This window comes from Microcaecilia unicolor, chromosome 4, assembly GCF_901765095.1.
Source record: "Microcaecilia unicolor chromosome 4, aMicUni1.1, whole genome shotgun sequence".
Classification (NCBI taxonomy): domain Eukaryota; kingdom Metazoa; phylum Chordata; class Amphibia; order Gymnophiona; family Siphonopidae; genus Microcaecilia; species Microcaecilia unicolor.
In genome coordinates this window covers 7,959,347-7,981,506 of record NC_044034.1, presented here as the reverse complement: position 1 = coordinate 7,981,506, position 22,160 = coordinate 7,959,347, and the positions used below count along the sequence as shown (strand labels likewise).

The following is a 22,160-nucleotide window of genomic DNA, read 5'->3' as shown; positions in this document are numbered from 1 at the left end:
AGAACAGGATGACCCTCTACACACCAAGGACGCTAAGGTCCTCCCAAGGGGTATCCCTAACCACACCCTCTCCAAAAGACATGACACAATGTGATACCCGCAAGCGAGCCTTCTCCAGAGTAGCCCCCACACTCTGGAATGCACTACGTGAAAGGCTCCACTTAACAGGAGACTATTTCTACTTCAGGAAGCCTTTAATGGAAGAAGTAACTAACTTCTTAGTCTCTGTCACACACACAAGCAGTGACACAGACTGCACATACTGCAGCAGGACATATTTATCCAATCCTACCCTAGTTGAGATAACATTTAATCATCTCCATGACCTAATGTGCAACTTTATTTAAATTAGTCAACTTATTTTCTAACTCCTCTTACTCTCTTACCTATCTACATGTTTATACCCTAGTCTGACTATTAAAATGTTCTATTACATATTGTGTTGACATTGTAAGTAGTGTACCACGCCATACTTTGTATTGTTATTTGAATATTTTACTGCTGTAATTGTCTATTGATTATGTTCAATTTCTTCTTACTGCCTTGAGTGAATTCTTTCAAAAAGGAAGTAAATAAATCATAATAAATAGATGCTTCTTAGAGCAACTGATCCAGGAACTGTCAAGAGGGAGAACTATTTTATATCTAGTCCTAAGTGGAATGCAGGGCTTAGTACGAGAGGTAACAGTGTTGGGTCCGCTGGGAAACAGTGATCATAACGATCAAATTTGAGCTAATATCTGGAGAGAAGTCTCAAAGTGGGAAAATGACCAGAGATAAGAGAGCCTGAATACTTTGAGAAATTTTATTGATAAAAAGACTCAACACAACACTGTGTTTGGGCCTATGGCCTGCCTCAGGAGTCTGTTGTTGAAATCTCTCCAATGCATTGGTTTATGCAACCAGAGCTGACAATAATGTTTATTAGCGTATCACAGTCTTTTTCAAGATTTCTACTTAACATTTTTTTGCCATAAGATACCTACATTGGAGAGATTTCATCAACAGACTCCTGAGAGACAGACCATAGACCGAAACATGGTACTGTGTCTAGTCTTCTTATCAATAAAATTTCTCAAAGTATTCAGGCTGTCCGTCTTATCTCTGGAGTCCACGGTCATTTAACCACTTTTTCTATTGTTGCATCTTGTGGGTTTTCATAGTTCTCCACTTCAGTGGATTTCTACTGGTGAAGTCTCAAAGGAAATCTACTGTAGCAGCATTTAATTTTCAAAAGAGCAACTGTGCTAAAATATGAAAAATGGTTGAAAAGCAGCTAAAAGGATCAGCTGCAAAGGTTAGGACTTTATATTAGGCATGGACATTGTTTAACAATACCATCTTGGAAGCCCAGACCAGATGCATTCCACGTATTAATAAAGATGGAAAGAAGAGCAAATGACAGCTAGCATGGTTAAAAGGTCATGTGAAAGAGGCTGTTAGAGCCAAAAGAACATTGTTCAAAAAATGGAAAAAGGATCCAAATGAAGAAAATAAGAAGCAACATAAGCACTTGGCAAATTAGATGCAAAGCATTGATAAAGAAGGCTAAAAGAGAATATAAAAAGAAACTAGCTACAGAAGCAAAAACTCAATATAACTTTTTCGGGTACATCAGAAGCAGAAAGCAAAAGAGGAACACAGAGGACAAAGCCATAGCAGAGAGACTGAACAAATTCTTTGCTTCGATCTTTAACGAAGAAGATATAAGAGATCTACTTGTACCAGAAATGGTTTTCAAGGGTGACAATGTGGAGGAACCAAAAGAAATCTCAATAAACCTAGAAGATGTACCGAGCCATTTTGACAAACTAAAAGAGTAGTATATAACCTGGACAAAATGGTACACACCCCAGGCCACTGAAACAACTGAAACATGAAATTATTGGTCTGGTGTTAATTATCTGTAACTTCATGTTAAAATCATCCATAGTACGTGAAGATTGGAGGGTGGCCAATGTAACACCAATTTTTAAAAAGGATTCCAGGAGTGGTCCTGGAAATTACATACCAGAAAGCCTGACTTTTGTGTAGGGCAAAATAGTGAAAACAATTGTAAAGAATATAATTACGGAACGCATAAATAAAGCTGGTTTAATAGGACAGATTCAGTATGGGTTCAACCAAGGGAAGTCTTGCCTCACCAGTTTGCTTCATTTCTTTGAAGGCATGACTAAACATGTGGATAAAGGTGAACCGGTTGATGTAGTGTATCTAGATTGTCAGAAAGCTTTTCACAAACTTCCTCATGAGAGACTCCTGAGAAAATTAAAGAGGCCTGGAATAGGAGGCAAGTCAGATAGTGCTGGGCAGACTTCTACTGTCTGTGCCCTGAAAAGCACAGGTACAAATCAAGGTAAGGTATACACAAAAAGTAGCACATATGAGTTTATCTTGTTGGGCAGACTGGATGGACCGTGACGGTCTTTTTCTGCCGTCATCTACTATGTTACTATATGTGTATGTAAAGTACCATCAGATTTTCTTGACCCCTTTTACTATTATGGTTCAGGTATTTTTTCTCCCTTTTCAGTGACAGCATCCCTTTATCAGGCGTGGTCTCTTGTCATGTGAGCACTATATGTTATATGTTTATTAGTTGCTTGGCAACAGTCTCTGTTGGAAAGACTATTGGGGCTGCACAAGCATCATTCAGCTTTCTTCTGTCAGAAAGTAGAGAGGTGTGGTAGCCGTGTTAGTCCACTCTTAAAGGTTATCAATAGAAATCAAACAAAATAAAACATGGAAAAGAAAATAAGATGATACCTTTTTTATTGGACATAACTTAATACATTTCTTGATTAGCTTAAGAATGATTGAATATTTTGACACCCAACAAACAGGACTTAATAAGGATCTGGGTTTTCTAACTCATTATAAAACATAAAGCTGTATTTCTCTGTTTATTACCCTCCTCTCACCTACCAACACCCATTCTGTTAGAATATCAATGAAATGCTTTGATGTCCCCATGCATACCCCCACCCTCCCACTCTGTCAGACAGTCAAAGTAATGCTCTGATGTTTCTCTCATATATACTATCTGCTACCTCATTTGCTTATTTCCGATCTGACGAAGAAGGGCAACCTTCGAAAGTTAATCAAGAAATGTATTAAGTTATGTCCAATAAAAAAGGTATTGTCTTATTTTCTTTTCCATGTTTTATTTTGTTTGATTTCTATTGATATCCTGTCAGAAACAACTTGGCCATGGCACATTCCCTGGTGCTTGGCAACAGGTACTGTTGCTAAGTAATGTATGTGATGTACTAGATGCTTCAGTAGATCTCTTTATGACCAGGCTGCTGGCTTCTTTGAAAAATATATCCATTATTTATAATGTACTAACAGTTTACAGTCAATAGTTTCCTTAGCATCCGCACCAGAGTAGTCCAGAATCTGTGGGTTGTACATGTTGACCAAAGGATGGCGACAGAGAAAAAATAGCCCTGCATGCTTCACCCAATAAAGGCACTTGTCAGATTTTGTTGCTCCTGGACTGGCTTCTGAAGTAGCTTCTGACCCAAATGGAGAATTGGGCGTCAGATGAGCGGAAGGGTGCATCGCTTGAGGTTGTAAGCTCCAAACATAACAAAACAGAAAAAGAGGACGTAGAGATAATTTAATTTGATGTGGAGCACTGATGATACTTGGAGGTGTCCAAGTTCTCATCCCCCACTTCTCTTGTTCACTGCTGTTTTCTTCCTCTCCCTGAAAGGGGTTTAAATAATTGGATGGGAAGTTGCTCCAGGCTGCACTAACAGTGGAGACAGATGAGAGTATGCACCTGTACTGTGATGAGGGAAGATTTCCTTTCTCCAGCTAGCTCCAAGGGAGCTTGGTTTAGAGGCAGAGTGTTCAGGCCAGCAAAAGTACTTTTTTTCAGAGTGCCTTGCCCCAGATTGCTTTCTGCAATGACCCCTTGTAGTCTTTCAGTTTGTCATATTACCCGGGACAGACCTAACTGTGAGAGTATCTACCCTGTTGTGTTGGTCTTTAGTATATCTTTTCCTCTTCCTTATTTCTTCTTTCCTATATTGGTGTTCCTTTCCTCCCTTTTTAATTTTAAATTCTAAACTGTTTTGTTCTGGAAAGGCAGTACATTAAGTACAATAAACCAATCTAGTTGCCCCCTCCCCCAATATTAAAACAAACAAAAAAAAACTTGCCCTGGTAGACTAGTGGCCCCATCCCTCCCTACTCCCACTTCTAAAATATATTCCTTGCGTCTAGTGTCAGGGAGGTTTGTTTCTCTTGAGATCTGGGACCCTGCACTCCACCCCACAGTCCTTTTCCTAAGCCCCCCCCCCCCCAAAATGGACCCAGTACCTTAAATGAGGCAGGAGTAATGCCCACTCGCTTCTGACACATTTAAGGTATGAGGTCTGAAGGGGGGCTTGGATAAGGGGATTCGGGGGGGGGGGGTTCCAGTAGACAACTAGGGGTACTGCTAGATGCCAGGATATTTTTTGGGGGGGAGGGCAGGGTCATGAAGGGTTATCAGGTTGGGGGTGGTTTGTCAGGGCATTGGGTTGAGGGGGGCAATGAAAAAAAATGCTATGGCAAGCTTGCCTGCAGCTTGTGATGTTTTTTATTATTTGATATACCACTGTATCAGAGTCTGATCAAAGCAGTTAATAATAAAAAGCAAAAATACATAACAGCAATTATGAAAAGGAAGGCAAACACATATCTTAGATGAATAGGATGGGAAAACTCAAGTAATAGATAAAAGGGGAACAAGGACAGGCTGACTGCCTCCAGTCTTTCAGGCTCAGTGGCCTAGTCTCTTTCATAGGGTTATTAGCAGCCCATACTGTGTTTTTGACACTATATTTTGTGAGTAGAATATTGCCCTTTTCCTTTGAGAAGAGACCTTGCTGAAGCATGTAGTTTAGGTGGGATGTGAGATCTGCTATGAAGCGGTCAGGGGCGGATTTTAGAAGGTAGTTGGGGCAGGTATCTAGTTTACAGTAAGTGTTGACGAACCTCCTGAGTTCTCATGCTACAGTATCGATGGTTAGGAGGGCGAACTTTAGCCAAGTGCGGTCAGCCGGGTGTTCTCCAATGGTTGGGTCCAGCTCGTTTAGAAAGTTTTTGATGTCAGTGTTGCCTTGGGTTAGCATGTTGCGTAGGTTTACAATTTTTTCGTTGAAGTAGTTAGCAAGTTTGTCTGCAAATGGGATGTCTGTGTTCGATGCAGGTTGGTATCTAGGAGTTTGTTCACGAGTTGATATAATTTCTTTGTGTCTTTGTAATCTGTTCCTATTTTAGTTTTATAGTATGACCTTTTGGTCTGTCTGTCTTGCGTATTTGTATTTTCTTTGTGATTGTTTCCATATGTTGAGTGTGTGTTCATCTTTTGTTTTTTTCCATGCTCATTCGAGTTTCCTGGGTTGTGTTTTTGGCTTTTTCAGTTCATTGTTGAACCATGGTATCGAGCTATGCCTGCGTGAAGTTCTTGTTCGTAAAGGTGCTGTTTCATCTAGTATGTATTTACATCTTTTATCCCATTCCAAGAGGTAGTCTGTGTATTCTGTTTGTGCTGTCCATTCATTGTTGTATATCAGTTGCCAGAATGTTTTCATGTCTACATGACCTCTTGTTGTGTATGATGTGGTTTCTTGGATTTGGTGTATGCCCTTCTTTCACCAGTGTAGGGATGGGTTTAGTTTGTAATGATCAGTCCAGGGTGTTTCTGTCCATTTTATATCTGTTATTGTTAAGTTCTGGTCTGTTGAAAGTTTGTGTGAGATGAGATTGTGTGTGTGCCCTTTGAATTGGGTTGCTTGCATATATGTAAACAGTTTTTGTTGTACCACAGAAAAGGCGGTATATTAGGTCCATGACCCTTTCTTTACCTTTTAAATGTCACCATTGCTGTCAGTGCCTGAGCCATTCACCGCTTAGTGTTTATAGCATGTCGCAATATTTTTTGAGCACTGATTTCTCAGTAAGAGTGATATTTAAGGGGGATGGGAAGGGATTTGATATACTGCCTTTCCTTGGTCACAATCAAAGCAGTTTTCATATTTTCTGTAGGTAATTGCAATGGAGGGTTAAGTGATTTGCCCAAAGTCACAAGGAGCTGCAGTGGAAATTGAACCCAGTTCTCCAGGATCAAAGTCCAATGCACTAACCATTAGGCTGCTCCTCCACTCAAGGCCCCTAAGAGCCCCGGAGGCACTGCCAGCAGAAAGCATTGACAAAAGGTGGGGGGAGTGTGTGTATTTTAAGGGATGTGCGTCAGGGAGCTTCACCTAAGTTGTGTGGGAGCTATAGATCATTCTGTATCTCGGGTGCTGTAATTATAGCCTTTTTGTTGTTGTATCATTATGTACATGATACATGTACGGGATACATGACAGACCTCTACTACTACTATTTAGCATTTCTATAGCGCTACACCACAAAAACTGCACGATCATACCTAAACCTCCACTACCCAAGCAACAAAGGACTCAAATACAAATCCACCTATGCATCCAGCTTTTTCATACTTAAGCGCACAACTGTGGAACACACTGCCAAAAGCAGTAAAAACTACGCTCGACCACCTAAATTTCCGGAAAGCACTAAAGACAGAACTGTTCAAAAGAGCATACCCCACCAACCCATCATAAAATAACTGCACATCAGTGGCACAATGTAACCAAAGACCATAATAGACATTACATGACTCTTCCTCTCCTCTCCCTATCTAAGTTCCCCCCAACTGTACCTACCATATATGTACCTCATTCTACCACAATATCGCTTTGAATTAATCCAAACCATGTATTTGTTCAGACCGGAATCGGCTAACGCTGTTTACGGTAATAGTAAGCCACATTCAGCCTGCAAAATGGTGGGAAAATCTGGGATACAAATGCTAATAATAATAATAATGTAATTGCTGTATTGAAAAATCTGTAGACCAATACATTCAGTAAGGTTGAAGATTCTGAAAATTGCATGTTCCATCACTCGGTCAATGTCTGAACGATGTGCCTGTGATTTTTCAGTTACAGGCCCAGTACAATGGAAGGTGCTGCCACTGGATTTGAGGAATAGGTAGATATCAGAAAACAGCTGAAAGCCTTTATGTTTAAGCAGGTGTTTTTGATACTCTGAATATCATTGCAGCAATATCACTGTCACACATCTTACAATACAGCTAAAAGCCTCCTTTGGACAGTCACCTAAAATGCTTAAATGTTTCTCTGGTATTTGTATATTATATTTTGATTCTGTTGTTTCGGTGTGCCTTTGTTGAACATATTTTAATTATGTATGTGCAGTTGTTACCTACTCAGTATTGTGGATGGTGCATGCTGTACATTTTTAATATGTTTATAGCAGCACTTTTCAAACTTTCTGTTGCCTCAACGGTCACAGTGACAATGTGGGATGTAAGTGTCACAAATAGATAAGTAAAATAAGTATTTCTGGAGGCATGAGCTGATGACATTTGTATAGACAGCCTGCTGAGCTCAAGTCCCCAAACAAGGGTTTTACAACCCCATTTGGGGAAGCAGCCCACAGTTAGTATTCACCAGCAATGTGATGAATTGATACTATAAAAGCTATGGATGCCCCTCTGTCTATCAAGGATCAGCCACCTGACTGAAGACGGAACGTAGTTCAGGGCAACTATCCAGAGGGTTGCCATGAGAAGACACTGACTTGATGGCACTTAACAGTAGTATTTACCCAAGGAAGATAATACTGTGTTCATAGAAAGACTCTTACAGCTTCAAGAAAAATATATGTACAGAAGAAATCATCAATTGAACTAATTTTACTCTGTTTCCTTGCTGTAGCCTGCTCTGTTTGTACAGCTGGTTAAGGTCCATGGAGATTCTGATACCCTGGAGGCCTTTGTTTTATCACTGCTGTGTATTGTGCATTCATGTTTTGTTTTTCATCTGCTGTTGATTGCAGTCTGTGCTGGAGTAACACAATATAAATAGGTTTTCAGTCTGCCGCCTCTTCACAGCTTATTTGCCACCTTTTTTATTACCTGTGTGTCTTGCACACTGTAGCTGCTGTGCTGATCCTCCCATGCTACTATGCTGATTTGTATTAATGAGGGTGTGTGTGTGTGTGTGCGTGCGTGCGTGCAGTGGTGTTACTAGACAAAAGTAATTGGGGGAGGGGGCGCAGGGGAGGCAAGTCAAAGTGACATTTCTGCACAAGTCCCAAAGGCCTTAGAAACCCTGTTATTCAATTTCAGCCACACAGACTACAAATACTATTTCATAGCACCGTTCAGTGAATTAGTCCATATGAAAATGAAGTCTGGAGACTATAGAGTAGTGGTTCACCACCCAGTCTGGTTTTCAGGATATTCACAATGAATATTCTTAAGATAGATTTGCCTAACAAATCTATCTCATGGTATATTCATTGAGGATATACTGAAAATCTGACTAACTGGATGTGCCTCAAGGACTGAGTTGAGAGGCACTGCTATAGAGAATGGGACAGAAACTCAGTATAAACCAGTCACTCCAAGTTCTGTAAACCACTCCACATTCCCTAATAATGAAGCTAGGACATAATTCTGCATACAAAAATATGTAAATATTAAAACTCTAGTGTCATCTTAGGAACACACTCATCTTCCACTGGAAACACTTTATGAATTAGCAAGAAAACCTTCAAAAAAGACACTCGGAACTGAGCAAACACCATGCCAAAATAATACTAACTCAACGACCCTACCTGTGAAAAGGCAGCACTACAAATATTGCATCAGGCCCTAGAAAAATCAACACACCACCAAATGCTAAAGATCCCTACCCAGGAACGATACACAAGCTGAATCCTTCATCTCAGGCACACATGTAAAATATGGATATACCCTCAGCTAATACAGAAAAAGAGATCACAAATTAGAAACAGAAAATGCAAACAAAAACTGAAATAGAAACACCCCAAAAATAGACTGAGAAGTATAGTACTGGAAAAAGAACAAACCTATGAAAAAAACAGATTGGATAAATCCCAAGCTGCCAGTCCCTAAAAACTGAAATGCAAGATATCAAAGATGCACATTTCCCAAAGCTGGCATATTTACAGTTAATACATTGAGAAAAAAAACCTCTTTTCTACTCTTTTTTTTTTTTTTTTTTTTGTCTGCTCATTGCTTTAGTCCCAGTGTCTCGTTTCTACTTTTCTCTTAACTCCATCCAGGGTCTCCTGTCCTTCTGACATACCTTCTCTATGTGCACTGTCCATTTTTCTTCCCAACCCATTCCATCCAGCATCTCCCTTCTGTGTTCCTGTCCTCCACCCGTGTTCACTAACTATCCTCTGTGTCCATATCCTCCCTCTATATTCAGCATCTTTCCTCTGTGTCCCTTCCCCTATGTTCCCTCCATGGTCTGCATTTCCTCTGTGTACAAATCCCTCCCCCGCTTCTCCCCTCTTCCCTTCCTCCTGTACCTCACCCCTGATTCAGTCTCTCTCGTTCCTCCAGCATTTCTCCCCGTCCTTTGTGCTCCAGGTCTCTCTTTGTCCCTTCCCTATGCCCCCCCCCCCCAGTCCCACATCTCCCCCTCTCCTTTGCTCCATGTCTCTCTCTCTCTCTCTCTCAGTCCTCTTATTCCCCCCCCCCCCCCTCAATTTCAGCACTCTACCCCTCCCTGGAAGTCCAGCATATCTCCTAACCACTTCCCACTCTTCTTGTTTAGGCTTGGCATCTTTCTACCCTCTTCCCCTCCCCCCATCCTGCATGAGCCCGACACCTCTGTCCATCCTCCCCCTCTGCAGTCCTCAAAATATGCATGGGTCTGTAGCAGAGGCAGCGACTGAAACAGGCTGCGTCTGCTCAGCCCCACAGGAGCCTTTTCTGTGCCACCCACGTTCCACCTCTATGATGTAACTTCCTGTGGGCAGGATGTGGCACAGGAAAGACCCAAGTGGGGCCAGACAGAAGCAGCCTGTTTTGATTGCTGTCTCTGCCAGTGAACCATGTGTATTTTATCCCTCTCTCCTTCCTCTCCCCCCCCCCCCCCCCCCCATTCTCAAAAGAGATACCGGGTCACACGGGGATGGGGGGAGAGGTTAGGAGAGACATTGGATCCTTGAGGGGATAGTGGCTAAGAAAGAAAAGAATCCATATTTGAGCAGATAGGAAAGGGGACATACCACTGCAGGCAGCCCCTACCATTGGGCAGCCTTGAGCATTTTGCCAGGCTCGCTCAATGGTGGCTATGCCCCAGTAACCATAGACGTGCAATCAAACAGACCTAAAATATCAGAGAGATAATGCAATAGTGAGCAGAGCTGAAGAGGCAAAGGGTAAATCCAATCCATAATACAAAAAGAGGGGCAGCTATCAAACCTGTGCAAAATCTGCATATCTGAAACTTTCCACCTAACTGTTTCAGCCCTGAGGGTCTGACAGACATTCAGAGATCTCAGATATAGAATGAATGCCCAGAGGTAAGAATGATAGTTGCCATGGTTTTTCTGAAAGGAAATTATACTTATGCTGCATGTGTGGGGGGGTGGGGAGGGTTGGAGGGAAAGCTGAGGGAAGACTCATTTTGAATGAAGGCAGAATGTAGTTTTCAGGCTGAAAATGTCATGTCATGTGGTCTTACCTTTCTCAAAAAGCTGCTGAACTAGTCTTTCTAGAAAGGTCTTGCCATCCATCCCTTCCTGCCAAAATGCAGGGGAAACAGCCCTGTTTTGGTGATAAGGTGAGAATGGGGCTTCATGAAGTGGCATTTTGTGCTTAATTATGTGGGTTCACAGAATTACGTTACCTTAATTCTCATGGTTTTTGCACATTTTACATATGTTTTCATTCCTGACAGAACCAATGAAATTTTCTGTTTGCCTGTGCTACTTACCAAAATTTGCAGCAAATAGCTTAAAGGTGTGGAAGGATTGTGCCTCAGCCATGCACAAAAGCCCAGACCTGTCAAACACAGGGGCTGGAGATCTGTGGGACCACCAGACTCCCTGAAACAGCAAGGCCCTGGTGGCCTAGTGCCCCCACGGAACCCCCACCCCAACCAGCAACACAGAGACTGGAGGTCCAGTGGACCTCCAAAACCCCCCTGACACAAGTTCATGGGGGGCTGGAGATGGTGGTGATGAAGCCCCACCTAAGGTTACCATATGGCTCCAGAAAAAGGAGGACGGATTGAGCCAGCCGGGTTTTACTTCCATTGCTTTCCATTGAAAGTAATGGAAGTAAAACCCGGCTGGCTCAATCCGTCCTCCTTTTTCTGGACCCTAGCCCCACCCAGCGCATCGCGTCACCATTTTCAAGTCGGCGCTGGAAGAGGAGGGAGTGTACTATTCCCTCGTCCAACAATAAGGTACGGGGGGGGGTGCAGGGAAGAAGGCTGGTAGACCACCAGGTTGGGGGGGCTTGGTTTGTCTGTCTCTGTCCCCTGGGTCAGAGCAGATGTGGTGGTATCTTGTGGCTTGGCTGTAAATAATGGATCTTTTTGTATGTGAAGGGTGGAAGCTGGAGTTGTGGAGGTAGCTGCATTTGTCTGTGGGTTTCTTGTATATGGATGTTTGTATATAGCCATCGCTGATTGAGACTGGTGTCCAAAAAATTGACTTTTTCTGGGGAGTAGTCAATTTTGAATCTGATTGTAGGATGGTATGTATTGAAGGAATTGTAAAATTGTTTCAGAGTTTCTTCCCCCTCAGTCCACATCATAAAAATGTCATCGATGTACCAGTATCTGCTACAGTACAAAGAAAAAAAAAGCCACAGACAGAATCCCCCTTATAGTGACATACAACCCAGAGCAGAAAAATTAAGAAAAATCATAAAAGATCTGCAGCCTGTACTCCAGGAGGATGAATTACTGAAAGAGATATTCCCATCCCCACCAGTGCTGGCCTTCCGACAGCCTCCCAACTTAAAACACAAGCTAATTAGAAGTAAGCTCCCGACACAGACTCAAAAAGAAAAGAATGGCACACATCCTTGCAATATATCCAGCTGCAAACTATGCCAAAACATTTCACAGGACCCCACGGTCAGTCACAAAGGAAAAATATTCAACGTTAAGGAATCTTTCACGTGCTCATCTTCCAATGTGGTATATATCATTCAGTGTAAAAAATGCAACGAAGGCTGCTACATTGGAGAAACCAGTCAGATTCTAAAGGAGAGATTTAATTTACACAGACACCATATGAAAAATGCCAGTACTAATAAAGATATCACGCCTGTGGGGCAGCACTTTACAAAACCAGAACACTGTACCAGTGACTTCATGGTAAGAATCTTAAAAGAGAACTTTAAAACAATACAGGAACGTAAGACCTTTGAAGTCAGAATGATTAAATATTTTGACACCCACCAGACAGGACTTAACAAAGATCTGGGTTTTCTAGCCCATTATAAACCATAAAATTGTATTGCTTTGTCACCCTCCTGTCTCCATTCATATCTCACCTGTCCCTCTTCCTGTCTCTCACCTATCCACCCCCATCCTGTTAGACTGTCACTGAAATGCTTTCATGTTTCACTTATATATACTGTCATCTACCAACATTTGCTTATTTCCTATCTGACGAAGAAGGGCAACCTTCGAAAGCTAGTCAAGAAATGTATTAAGTTATGTCCAATAAAAAAAGGTATCATCATATATTCTTTTCCATGTTTTATTTTGTTTTATTTCTGTTGATTACCTTTAAAAGTGGACTAACATGGCTACCACGGGACCTCTCTACTTTAGAATTCAGGAAATTATTAAAAAATTTACTTTTTAAGAAATTTTTAACATGCTTCAGTTTATTTTATTTTATTTTTGTTACATTTGTACCCCGTGCTTTCCCACTCATGGCAGGCTCAATGGAGGGTTAAGTGACTTGCCCAGAGTCACAAGGAGCTGCCTGTGCCTGAAGTGGGAATCGAACTCAGTTCCTCAGTTCCCCAGGACCAAAGTCCACCACCCTAACCACTAGGCCACTCCTCCATCTAATTATAAATAATGATAGTGCTGAAATCTTGATTTAAATATAAAGATTCTATATGTTTTATTATTTTTAGCAAGTTTGTTTTAATGATTGCTTAGCTTCACAGTGTAAATTTGCAGGGTTTGCCCAGCGGGTATTCTTTGTGATCCACACTGAACTGTATGGGTAGTTGCAGAATATAAGAAGCAATTTAATCTAATGAGTAGCTTTGGAATAGTCCTGTTAGGATGGACTCTTCGTCTCTGCCTTCATCTGCTGATAGGGGGACATAACCCATAGGTGTGAAGTGATTTAGGAAGTTAACATGTAAAAACAAATGTCACCTTATTTCCTTGAACTGATATTAAGCACAGAAACAGAGCTTTCTCTTCTTTGTCCTCAGGTACTGGCCACGGGACTAAGTGCATTATATTCCTCATTGCCACGCAAGATTGAGGTGAGAGGGGATGACTGGCATTTCCTGCGACGAGAAGACTGGATAGGAGTGTCCTCACTTGTCCTTTTCATGAATTCCTTGGAGTTCTGCAATGCTGTCATCCAGGTATTCCGCTTTTACTGTGCAGTTACATTCTTCTTGTACACGGGGAGCCTAATTATATAGTGGAGCATCTGGGCCAAGGATGCGGCAGATCTTCTCTCCAGGATGTCCCTAATGAATATGCATGACACATATCTGCATGCACTGCCTCCACTATATGCAAATATTGATTAGGAGTATCTTGATAACCTGTGTGGTTTGCTGCTCTCCAGGATAGCTATTCGACACCCCTTGTGTAGGCTGTGAAGGCACATCGTTCACACATGGCACCTATTTTATAAAGGTCATATATGCACTTAAATGCCTCCCCCAAGTTGCACCTTCTCGAAGACAAGTGTAAACTTTATTTTTGCTTCTGTTTTATAAGATAGTCACACATTCTCTGCCTCCTGTAAACACCTACAGGGACACTGCCTATAAGTTGGGGCAACCTCATGGACACCTGTTTCAGCATGTAAAACGCTTAATTGTACAGTTAACAGCCACTAGTGTGTTTGTCACTAGGATTCATGTCATTTTTGGACTTTTCCCCCATACTTTTGGAAATGTTTTATGGTGCTTCTTACACATTCATTTTATATTTCAGTATTTAATTCAAGTTTAACATCAGCATGAATTCTACTACAGAGAACTGAGCTATCACCACCCCTCACAAATTCCCATCCCCAATGAAAACAATTTGTCTTATTGAACCCACCACCCTCTCCCCTTTAACAACTGCAACATGTTAACAACCAGAAGTTTAGGTTGGTCTCGCGAGACTTGAAACCACGAGACCAACCCGAACTTCCGGCATTGCATGACTCAAGCTTCAGAGAGCTCTGAGTCATGATAGGGAAGCAGGAATCCTGCTGTTTCTTCTGCAGCTGAAGCCAGGTGAGAAGAAAGAGATTGGGTGTAGACTGGGGGAAGGGTACCTGAGAGAGAGAGTGTGAGAGAGACTGGGTGAAGACTAGAGGAGTACATGAGAGAAAGGGAGAGTGAGTGAGAGATGGGTGAAGGCTGCAGGTAGATGAGAAGGAGGGAGACTAGGTGAAGGCTGAGGAGGGCACAACACTCATATTTTGCAAAATATGACTCTGTGTGTTTTGGCCCTCTGAATGTTACAAAATATAAATTGTGGCCCTCAATAGAAAAAAGTTGGGCAAACCTGTTTTATAGGGTGCACTGTGCAGAGGGATTGTTGGCGTAGAATAGGATCCAGAGGGATGTTAAAGGCTACAACAATAGTAATAGAGTCACTGTCTACCTTGGAGATTGCTGTGGCCAGTTCTTAAACAAAATTAAAAAGTCAGGACCTGGGTGCTTTTACTGGCCTTTTCTCACTATATATATATACTGGCTCCCCTAGGCTTCTGCTGTCACCCACTCTCTTGTTATGCCATTGTTAGGGTTGTGGGTACCTTGCCTTAATCCTTTCCTGTTTCATGTTTTAAGTATGGAGATTGACTCATAAAATCGTGGCAGTGGATATGCAAGTATTTTATAAAATATACAATTTACAGCACCTTTGGAACAGTCCTGGGGATAGTTTGAATGCCTGATTTATAAAGGCAGGTGAGCACATTGTCACATAACGTCTCAGCATTACCTCTAACACCCATCTGGGTTTAATCCTGTGGCCACCTGGAGGGTCCTACCCAACACTGCTTGCACCTGCATCTTGCGCCTACACTGGCATATCCTCCACCCGCCTGCTGGGTCCCGCTTCCCTTTGGGTGAGTCTCCCACCAAGAAGTTATTTCCCCAGTGGTTTCTAGGGACCCTGGGGCCACAATCCTAGGGGTTCCACAGTTTCCAGAAAACCATTCACAGACTGAGAACAGAAACTGCCAGGATTCTGAGTCAGTCCAGGAAAACAAAGCTAACAAACTAATAGGTTTATTATTAAAAAAAAAAAAAAAAGTGGAACATGGAACAGTAAAAGTGGTAAACAGCAAACAGAAACAGGTAAAATAACAATGATTCAGTATTAAAACGAATTCAGTACTTTTTAGTACCTAAGTAGTACCAGAGATATCAAGTTACCCAGTTCCAGGCTGGAGATTTTGGGCCAGTTCTGGTTTTGAACTTACATTCCAAAGCAGTGTGGGATTGTAATCTCTGTCGAGCAGGGACTGTCTCTTCATGTTCAAGCTATAGAAATGATTAGTAGTAGTGGATTTGTAGTGCCTGATTCTGCCAATTGAAATCCGTGCTACAAATTCCATAATGCACCAGGATGGGTTGGTTAGATTTCTAGGAGTGGCAAAAAATCTCCAGCATGGAACTGGGTAACTTGGCATCTCTGTAGTGCGTACGACTGGTAGCGCTATAGAAATGATTTGTAATAGTAGTAGTACCTGGGGAGATCAGGAAAAGCAATTGCTTATGGGATTTGAACAGGGTCTCAGTGCAGAGGTCTACCCTTCACACTCCCACTCTGAGTCTGGAGAATTCCAGCACTTTCTGGGCTAGATCTTGGGCTTCATTAGCACTGAAGATGTTTGACCAATTTTATTGCAGGTTACTCTTCCTCTCAGGGGCTTTCCTCTTTTCTTTGGGAAAACAGACCTCTGCTACAGCTATAGTGCAGCAGAGGACAGACACCACCTGCTGGGCAAACAAGGAAAAATACCATGAAAGGGAAAAAAGTGTCATATGGCAACATTACAAATCACAAGCAGGAAAGTCCCCTGTTTTTCACCACACACTTTCATTGCCTTTATAAAATAGGTGCCTTTTTAGATTTTTCACACGGGCGCCCATTTTTAAAATTGCCCCTTACTGTGCATGTACCTAATGCTGGCACCCTGCTTGGTTCTTTGGTATGACTTGTTCATTCCTCCTCCAGGTGGCGCACCCTCTGGTTCAGAATCAGCTCGTGGACTATATCCATAATGGATTCCTGGTGCCTGTCATGGGTCCAGCCCTTCACAAGGTAAGATAGCCCTGCCTATACTCTTATATGTTAGCCTGGAATTGGCAGGGAGACAAGTGGATGGATCTCATGGTGTTGAGCATCCAGTACCATAAGTAAGGAGGCACCCAGCATCATCTCCCTGCTTACTGTGGTTGGACATGGCAGAGTCTGAGGATGGTACTCACGTAGTAGCTTAATGGGAGAGGGGAACTATGATCCCAGATCACAGTTCTCTCAAAGCCTTAAATTCTGCTTTCTGTTGAGTTTGATTCCTGGGTTTTAGTGCAGTAAAGTGCAGGTTGAAGTTTTGTATGTGTCCTGTATCCTTTGTCCAGTGATGACAGTAAAACAGATATGTAAAGTCTGGTTTGCTGTGTCTTTAAACCTTATAGGGGATGTGCACTGGGGTACAGAACTGTCTTTTCTAGGATTAAATAAATCAGTGCTGGGACTAGATTAAGAAATGGACACAGGGTTACCATCTGTTGGGTTGCAGAATTCAAGTTTCTTTTGAAGTTTTGGTTTTTACGATGTGGAGGCTAAGGAGGCAAATCTTACCAGCAAATGTACAAAGTGGTTTTGGGCTCTTTGCAGTAATTAGACTCCATCTCTTAATCTGATTATCTTGAATAGATTACAATTTTGATGCCACGACTTTATATTTGACTCTGGTGCACATTGTTATAATTAATATTATTGTCAGGATTTAAGGGGTGGGTTGGAGGGTGAGTGTAATAGGGATTTAGTGGTCCCAGAGACATAGGCTAGGTAGACATGGCTAGTAATATGTTAATTTTTACAAAACCACTTAAACATTTCTTTGTGACCTATTTTTGCTTTATGTATGGCACTTGCTGGTTTCTAGATGTGACTCTGATGCTTTGGTTATGGTTGTTCCATGCTTGCTTGTCTGTGTTCAGTAAAATAAATTTAAGAAAAAGAAATGGACACAGGGTTACAGTGCCTTTCAATCCTAGAACTGAATGATGAGTATAATAATTTATAACCTGCTATGTTACGTATTAAACCAGAACTGCTAACAATATGGAATGAGCAGTTACACACAAACCCCTAATAACATTTTACTGACTTGGGATGAGGGCAGGGATGCAGAGCTTGTCACCTCTAAGATTGGACACAGAGGTACTGTTTTGCCTCTAGAAGTTATCAATAGAAATCAAACAAAATAAAACATGGAAAAGAAAATAAGATGATACCTTTTTTATTGGACATAACTTAATACATTTCTTGATTAGCTTTCGAAGGTTGCCCTTCTTCCTCAGATCGGAAATAAGCAAATGTGCTAGCTGACAGTGTATATAAGTGAAAACATTCAAGCATTACTATGACAGTCTGACAGGGTGGGAGGATGGGGGTGGGTAGGAGGTATGCATGGGGACATCAAAGCATATCATTGATATTCTAACAGGATGGGTGTGGATAGGTGAGGGGAGGGTGATCAACAGAGACATACAGCTTTACAGTTTATAATGGGCTAGGAACCCCAGATCCTTGTTAAGTCCTTTCTGTTGGGTGTTAAAATATTCTGACCTTTGAAGTCAGAATGATTGAATATTTTAACACTCAACAGAAAGGACTTAACAAGGATCTGGGGTTCCTAGCCCATTATAAACCGTAAAGCTGTATGTCTCTGTTGATCACCCTCCCCTCACCTATCCACCCCCATCCTGTTAGACTGTCACTGAAATGCTTTGATGTTTCACTTATATATACTGTCATCTACCAACATTTGCTTATTTCCGATCTGACGAAGAAGGGCAACCTTGGAAAGCTAATCAAGAAATGTATTAAGTTATGTCCAATAAAAAAGGTATCATCTTATTTTCTTTTCCATGTTTTATTTTGTTTGATTTCTATTGATAACCTTAAGAGTGGACTAACACGGCTACCACACGCCTCTAGAAGTGAATGACTCAGAATTGGCATATGAATTTCATGTTGTTATCTATGTCGGGCACTTTTGAGAAGAGTTTGCAAGAGGTTCCTCTGCTCCTGCTCCTCTTTGCAGACCTCCATTGAAGAGATGATTGCCAGCACAGCATACCTGGACCTCTTTCTGCGCAGCGTCAGTGAGACTGCTCTGGTGAAAACCTTCCTGCGTTTTGTACTTCTACACCGTTATGACAACAGCACAATCCTGGACACCCTTGTCAGTCGAATCAGCAGCAATTCAAGAGTAAGCAGCCTTACGTTTCCTTCTCTTTTCCGCACAGAATGTCTGTCTTAGGACACTTAGACTGAAGTCTTCCCTCTTTAAGGAAAGCTAGATTGTTCAGGTCTTCTTAGGAAAAGGAGATTTGTGAGATTCCATAAATGAATCCCCCTGCTTGTTATGTTTTTCACACCTTTCAGTCTCTGTACCCTTCCTTGCATTCTAACCTTATAAACCTATTTACTATACATTTCACTCTTTTCACCCTCCCTCCCTGCACATAGTGTTCTTAATACACCCTCATGCTATTGGTTGATTTTTTTTTCTCTGTCAATAAGCAGAATAAATGGGCAGCACACATGGGAATCGTCATCGGTGCTGGGATGTACCTTATTTATTTATTTGTTTATTATTACATTTGTACCCCGCGCTTTCCCACTCAAAGCAGGTTCAATGCAGCTTACATAGTAATAGGGATTACAAAGTATTGATAGAGAAAATATAAGTATAACAGAATAATAAAAGAGATAGGTAGGTAGAGATGGGCAAGGGTGAAGGGAGTAGGAGAGGTATGAGCAAGGGTAGGTGAGCATTGGAGATGGGGTAGAGGAGGCGGGAGGGGGATGGGACAGGGGATAAGCAAAGGGAAGTTTTGTGGGAGATGTAGTCTAGATCATTGTCATTGTTTCCTGGATATGTGTTGGGTAGATGGGTGCATAGGATTAGTCTGGTTCATTTGGGTAGGCTGGTTTGAACAGATGGGTTTTTAATGATTTCCGGAAGGATAGATAGTTACTGATTGATCGGATAGGTCTGGGGAGTGCATTCCAGACCGTAGGGCTCGATGTTCTTAATTTGAGAGTTATACTCCTAAATTGGTTGCCTTTAAAACTTACAAGTGCCTGGTGCCTAAATTTGGACTCAAACTTCACTAAACTCCTAAATTTAGGGGGAAGTAAAGGGGTTGGCTTTAGGCACCTAGCACTGATTAACACTAGGCAAAAAATCAAGGCCTAAACGTGTGCATACACCTTTTGAATTCCTAAGTGAAGATGCATTGTGATCTGAAAACGTAGGTTCCTTGGAGGTCCTTTTTCTAAGGTTTACTAATGGATTTAGCTTGTGTTGAATGCCATGCAGCCCATAGGTATACAATGGACTGTGTGGCATTTAGCATGTATTAAATCTGTTAGTGCACCTTAGTAAAAGGACTCCGTTTGGATGAAAATAGGGCTAAATTTGGGAGCATAGCTTTTTGAATATCAAGTCCTTGTTTGTTTGGGGTTTTTTTGTTTGTTTTCCACTTTGCTGAACAAATGTTAAGTCCTGTAGTGTATGTTTCCCTCCGCAGCTAATGGTAATTTTTATTGCCTTAAACTAAAAACGTTTTGATCTTTTCTACTTTCCCTCCATTGCCTCAGAAACAACATAAGTACCTGTATATAATATGTAAACCGCTTTGATTGTAACCACAGAAAGGTGGTATATTAAGTCCCATCCACTTTCTTTTCCTTTCCTATCCCTCTCCCCCCCCTCCCCCCCCCCCCCCCCCCCCCCCAGTTTTAAACTGTACAAAAACTAACCCTTCAGAAATGTTTTTTTTCTTCTCTTCTGAGAACAAACATTAAATTAGACTTGGCTCCCCAGCTCTTTTGGGATGTTCAAAGAAAAGTTGCACTTAAGATGTTTTACCACTGGAACAGAAAGATGAGCCTGAAGGCTGACTTTAAAATCTGCCTCTACTGCCTTGCACCAACTCACTATGACAAAAAGAATGATTACAATTTTGGAAGAATGTTACTAAGTGCATGCTCGATCAGCAGCCAGTTTTGTGGTGCAAGTAAACATAAGAACAGCCATACTGGTTCAGACCAAGAGTCCATCTAGCCCAGTATCCTGCTTCCAACAGTGGCCAATCCAGGTCACAAGTATCTGACAGCAACATTCCAGGCTACCATTCACTGGCTTCCCCTATGTCCATCTCAGTAAACAACTATGGACCTTTCCTCCAGGATCTTGTCCAAACCTTTTTAAATCTAGATACGCTGACTGCTGTTACCACATCCTCTGGCAGCAAGTTCCAGAGCTTAACTTTTCTTTCAGTGAAAAATATTTCCTCCTGTTTATTTTAAAAGTATTTCCATGTAATTTCAGTGAGTGTTCCCTAATCTTTGTACTTTTTGAAATAGTGAAAAATGGATTCACTTCTACCCATTCTACACCACTCAGGATTTTATAGATCTCAATCATATCCTCCTCAGCTGTCACTTTTCCAAGCTGAAGAGCCCTAACCTCTTTAGCCTTTCCTTATATGAGAAGAGTTTCACCCCCTTTATCATTTTGGTCGCTCTTCTTTGAACCTTCTCTAATGCTGCTATATCATTTTTTGAGATATGGTGACCAGAATTGAATGCAGTACTCAAGGTGAGGTTGAATCAGTTTTAAATTTATTGAATGCATCCAAACCTGTTGGCACAAATATAAATCTACTAATTCATCTCATGTGGAGAACCCTTATTCTGTTCTGGGAGACAGCAAAAGTAGTTCTTACAGGAAATATTATAAGGTAATCTAGCTTCAAAAAGAAAGCTAAAGACAACCATTATCCGTTTAGAGCAGCAAGTACGGGCAGCACACCAGCAATATGGCATATTGGCTGACAACTTTAATAAACAACATCTCTTAACCCTGCAGACCTCTTTACAGTGGCGTAGCCAAGGGTGGGCTTGGGTGGGCCCAGGCCCACCCACTTTGGGTTCAGGCCCACCCAGTAGCAGTATACCTATGATGTGGCTGGCAGGGATCCCCAAGCCCCACCAGCCGAAAACTCCCAACAAGTGTCCCTCCTGCATACCTTGTAAGTAGCAGATCTTCGCCTGCAGAGAGCAGTGACATACATACTGCTTGCACCGACCCCACAGCCTTCCCTCTGATGTATTTCTGCCTAGGCGGAAACAGGAAGTTGCATCAGAGGGAAGGGTGTGGGGCCAACATGAGCAGTGTGTATTAGTTGCTGCTCGCTGCTGGTGAAAATCTGCTATTTAAAAGGTATACAGGAGAGGGGGGATGTTTGAGAGACCATATGGCATGCAGGCGAGAGAAGGAGAGACCAAATCACCTGTGGGATGGGGTGAGGTTATTCTGCCCACCCATCTTGGGCCCAGGCCCACCCAAAATTGTGTGTCTGGCTACGCCCCTGCCTCTTTAAATGAATTCCAGCATCAGAGAGCCAAAAGGTCCTACCTCACCACCTCTCCCTCCACTAGTCCGTTCCCCTCTCTCTCCTTCCCCTCATTCCCTTTCCTCCTTTCCTGAAGTTACTATTGAGGAAACTACACTTCTCCTTTCTTCCTCAAATGTACCACCTGTTCCTCTGATCCCATTCCCACCCACCTTCTTAATGCCATCTCTCCTGCTCTTATTCCTTTTATCTGTCACATTCTCAACCTCTCACTTTCCACTGCGACTGTCCCTGCTGCCTTTAAACATGCTTTGGTCACACCTCTCCTTAAGAAGCCTTCACTTGACCCTACTTGTCCCTCTAATTACCGACCCATCTCCCTCCTTCCTTTTCTCTCCAAATTACTTGAGCGTGCTGTTCACCG

At 42.0% G+C, this 22,160-nt stretch overlaps 1 protein-coding gene across 1 annotated transcript in view; it reads left to right on the top strand.

The window, feature by feature from the left end:
• FAM160A2 (family with sequence similarity 160 member A2) overlaps nucleotides 1-22,160 on the top strand; it is a 139,562-nt gene that overhangs the window by 70,673 nt on the left and 46,729 nt on the right. The window contains exons 4-6 of the mRNA XM_030199864.1: nucleotides 13,325-13,483; nucleotides 16,314-16,400; nucleotides 18,412-18,579. Coding sequence (XP_030055724.1) covers nucleotides 13,325-13,483; nucleotides 16,314-16,400; nucleotides 18,412-18,579 — 414 coding nt within the window. The remainder of the gene's footprint in view (nucleotides 1-13,324; nucleotides 13,484-16,313; nucleotides 16,401-18,411; nucleotides 18,580-22,160) is intronic.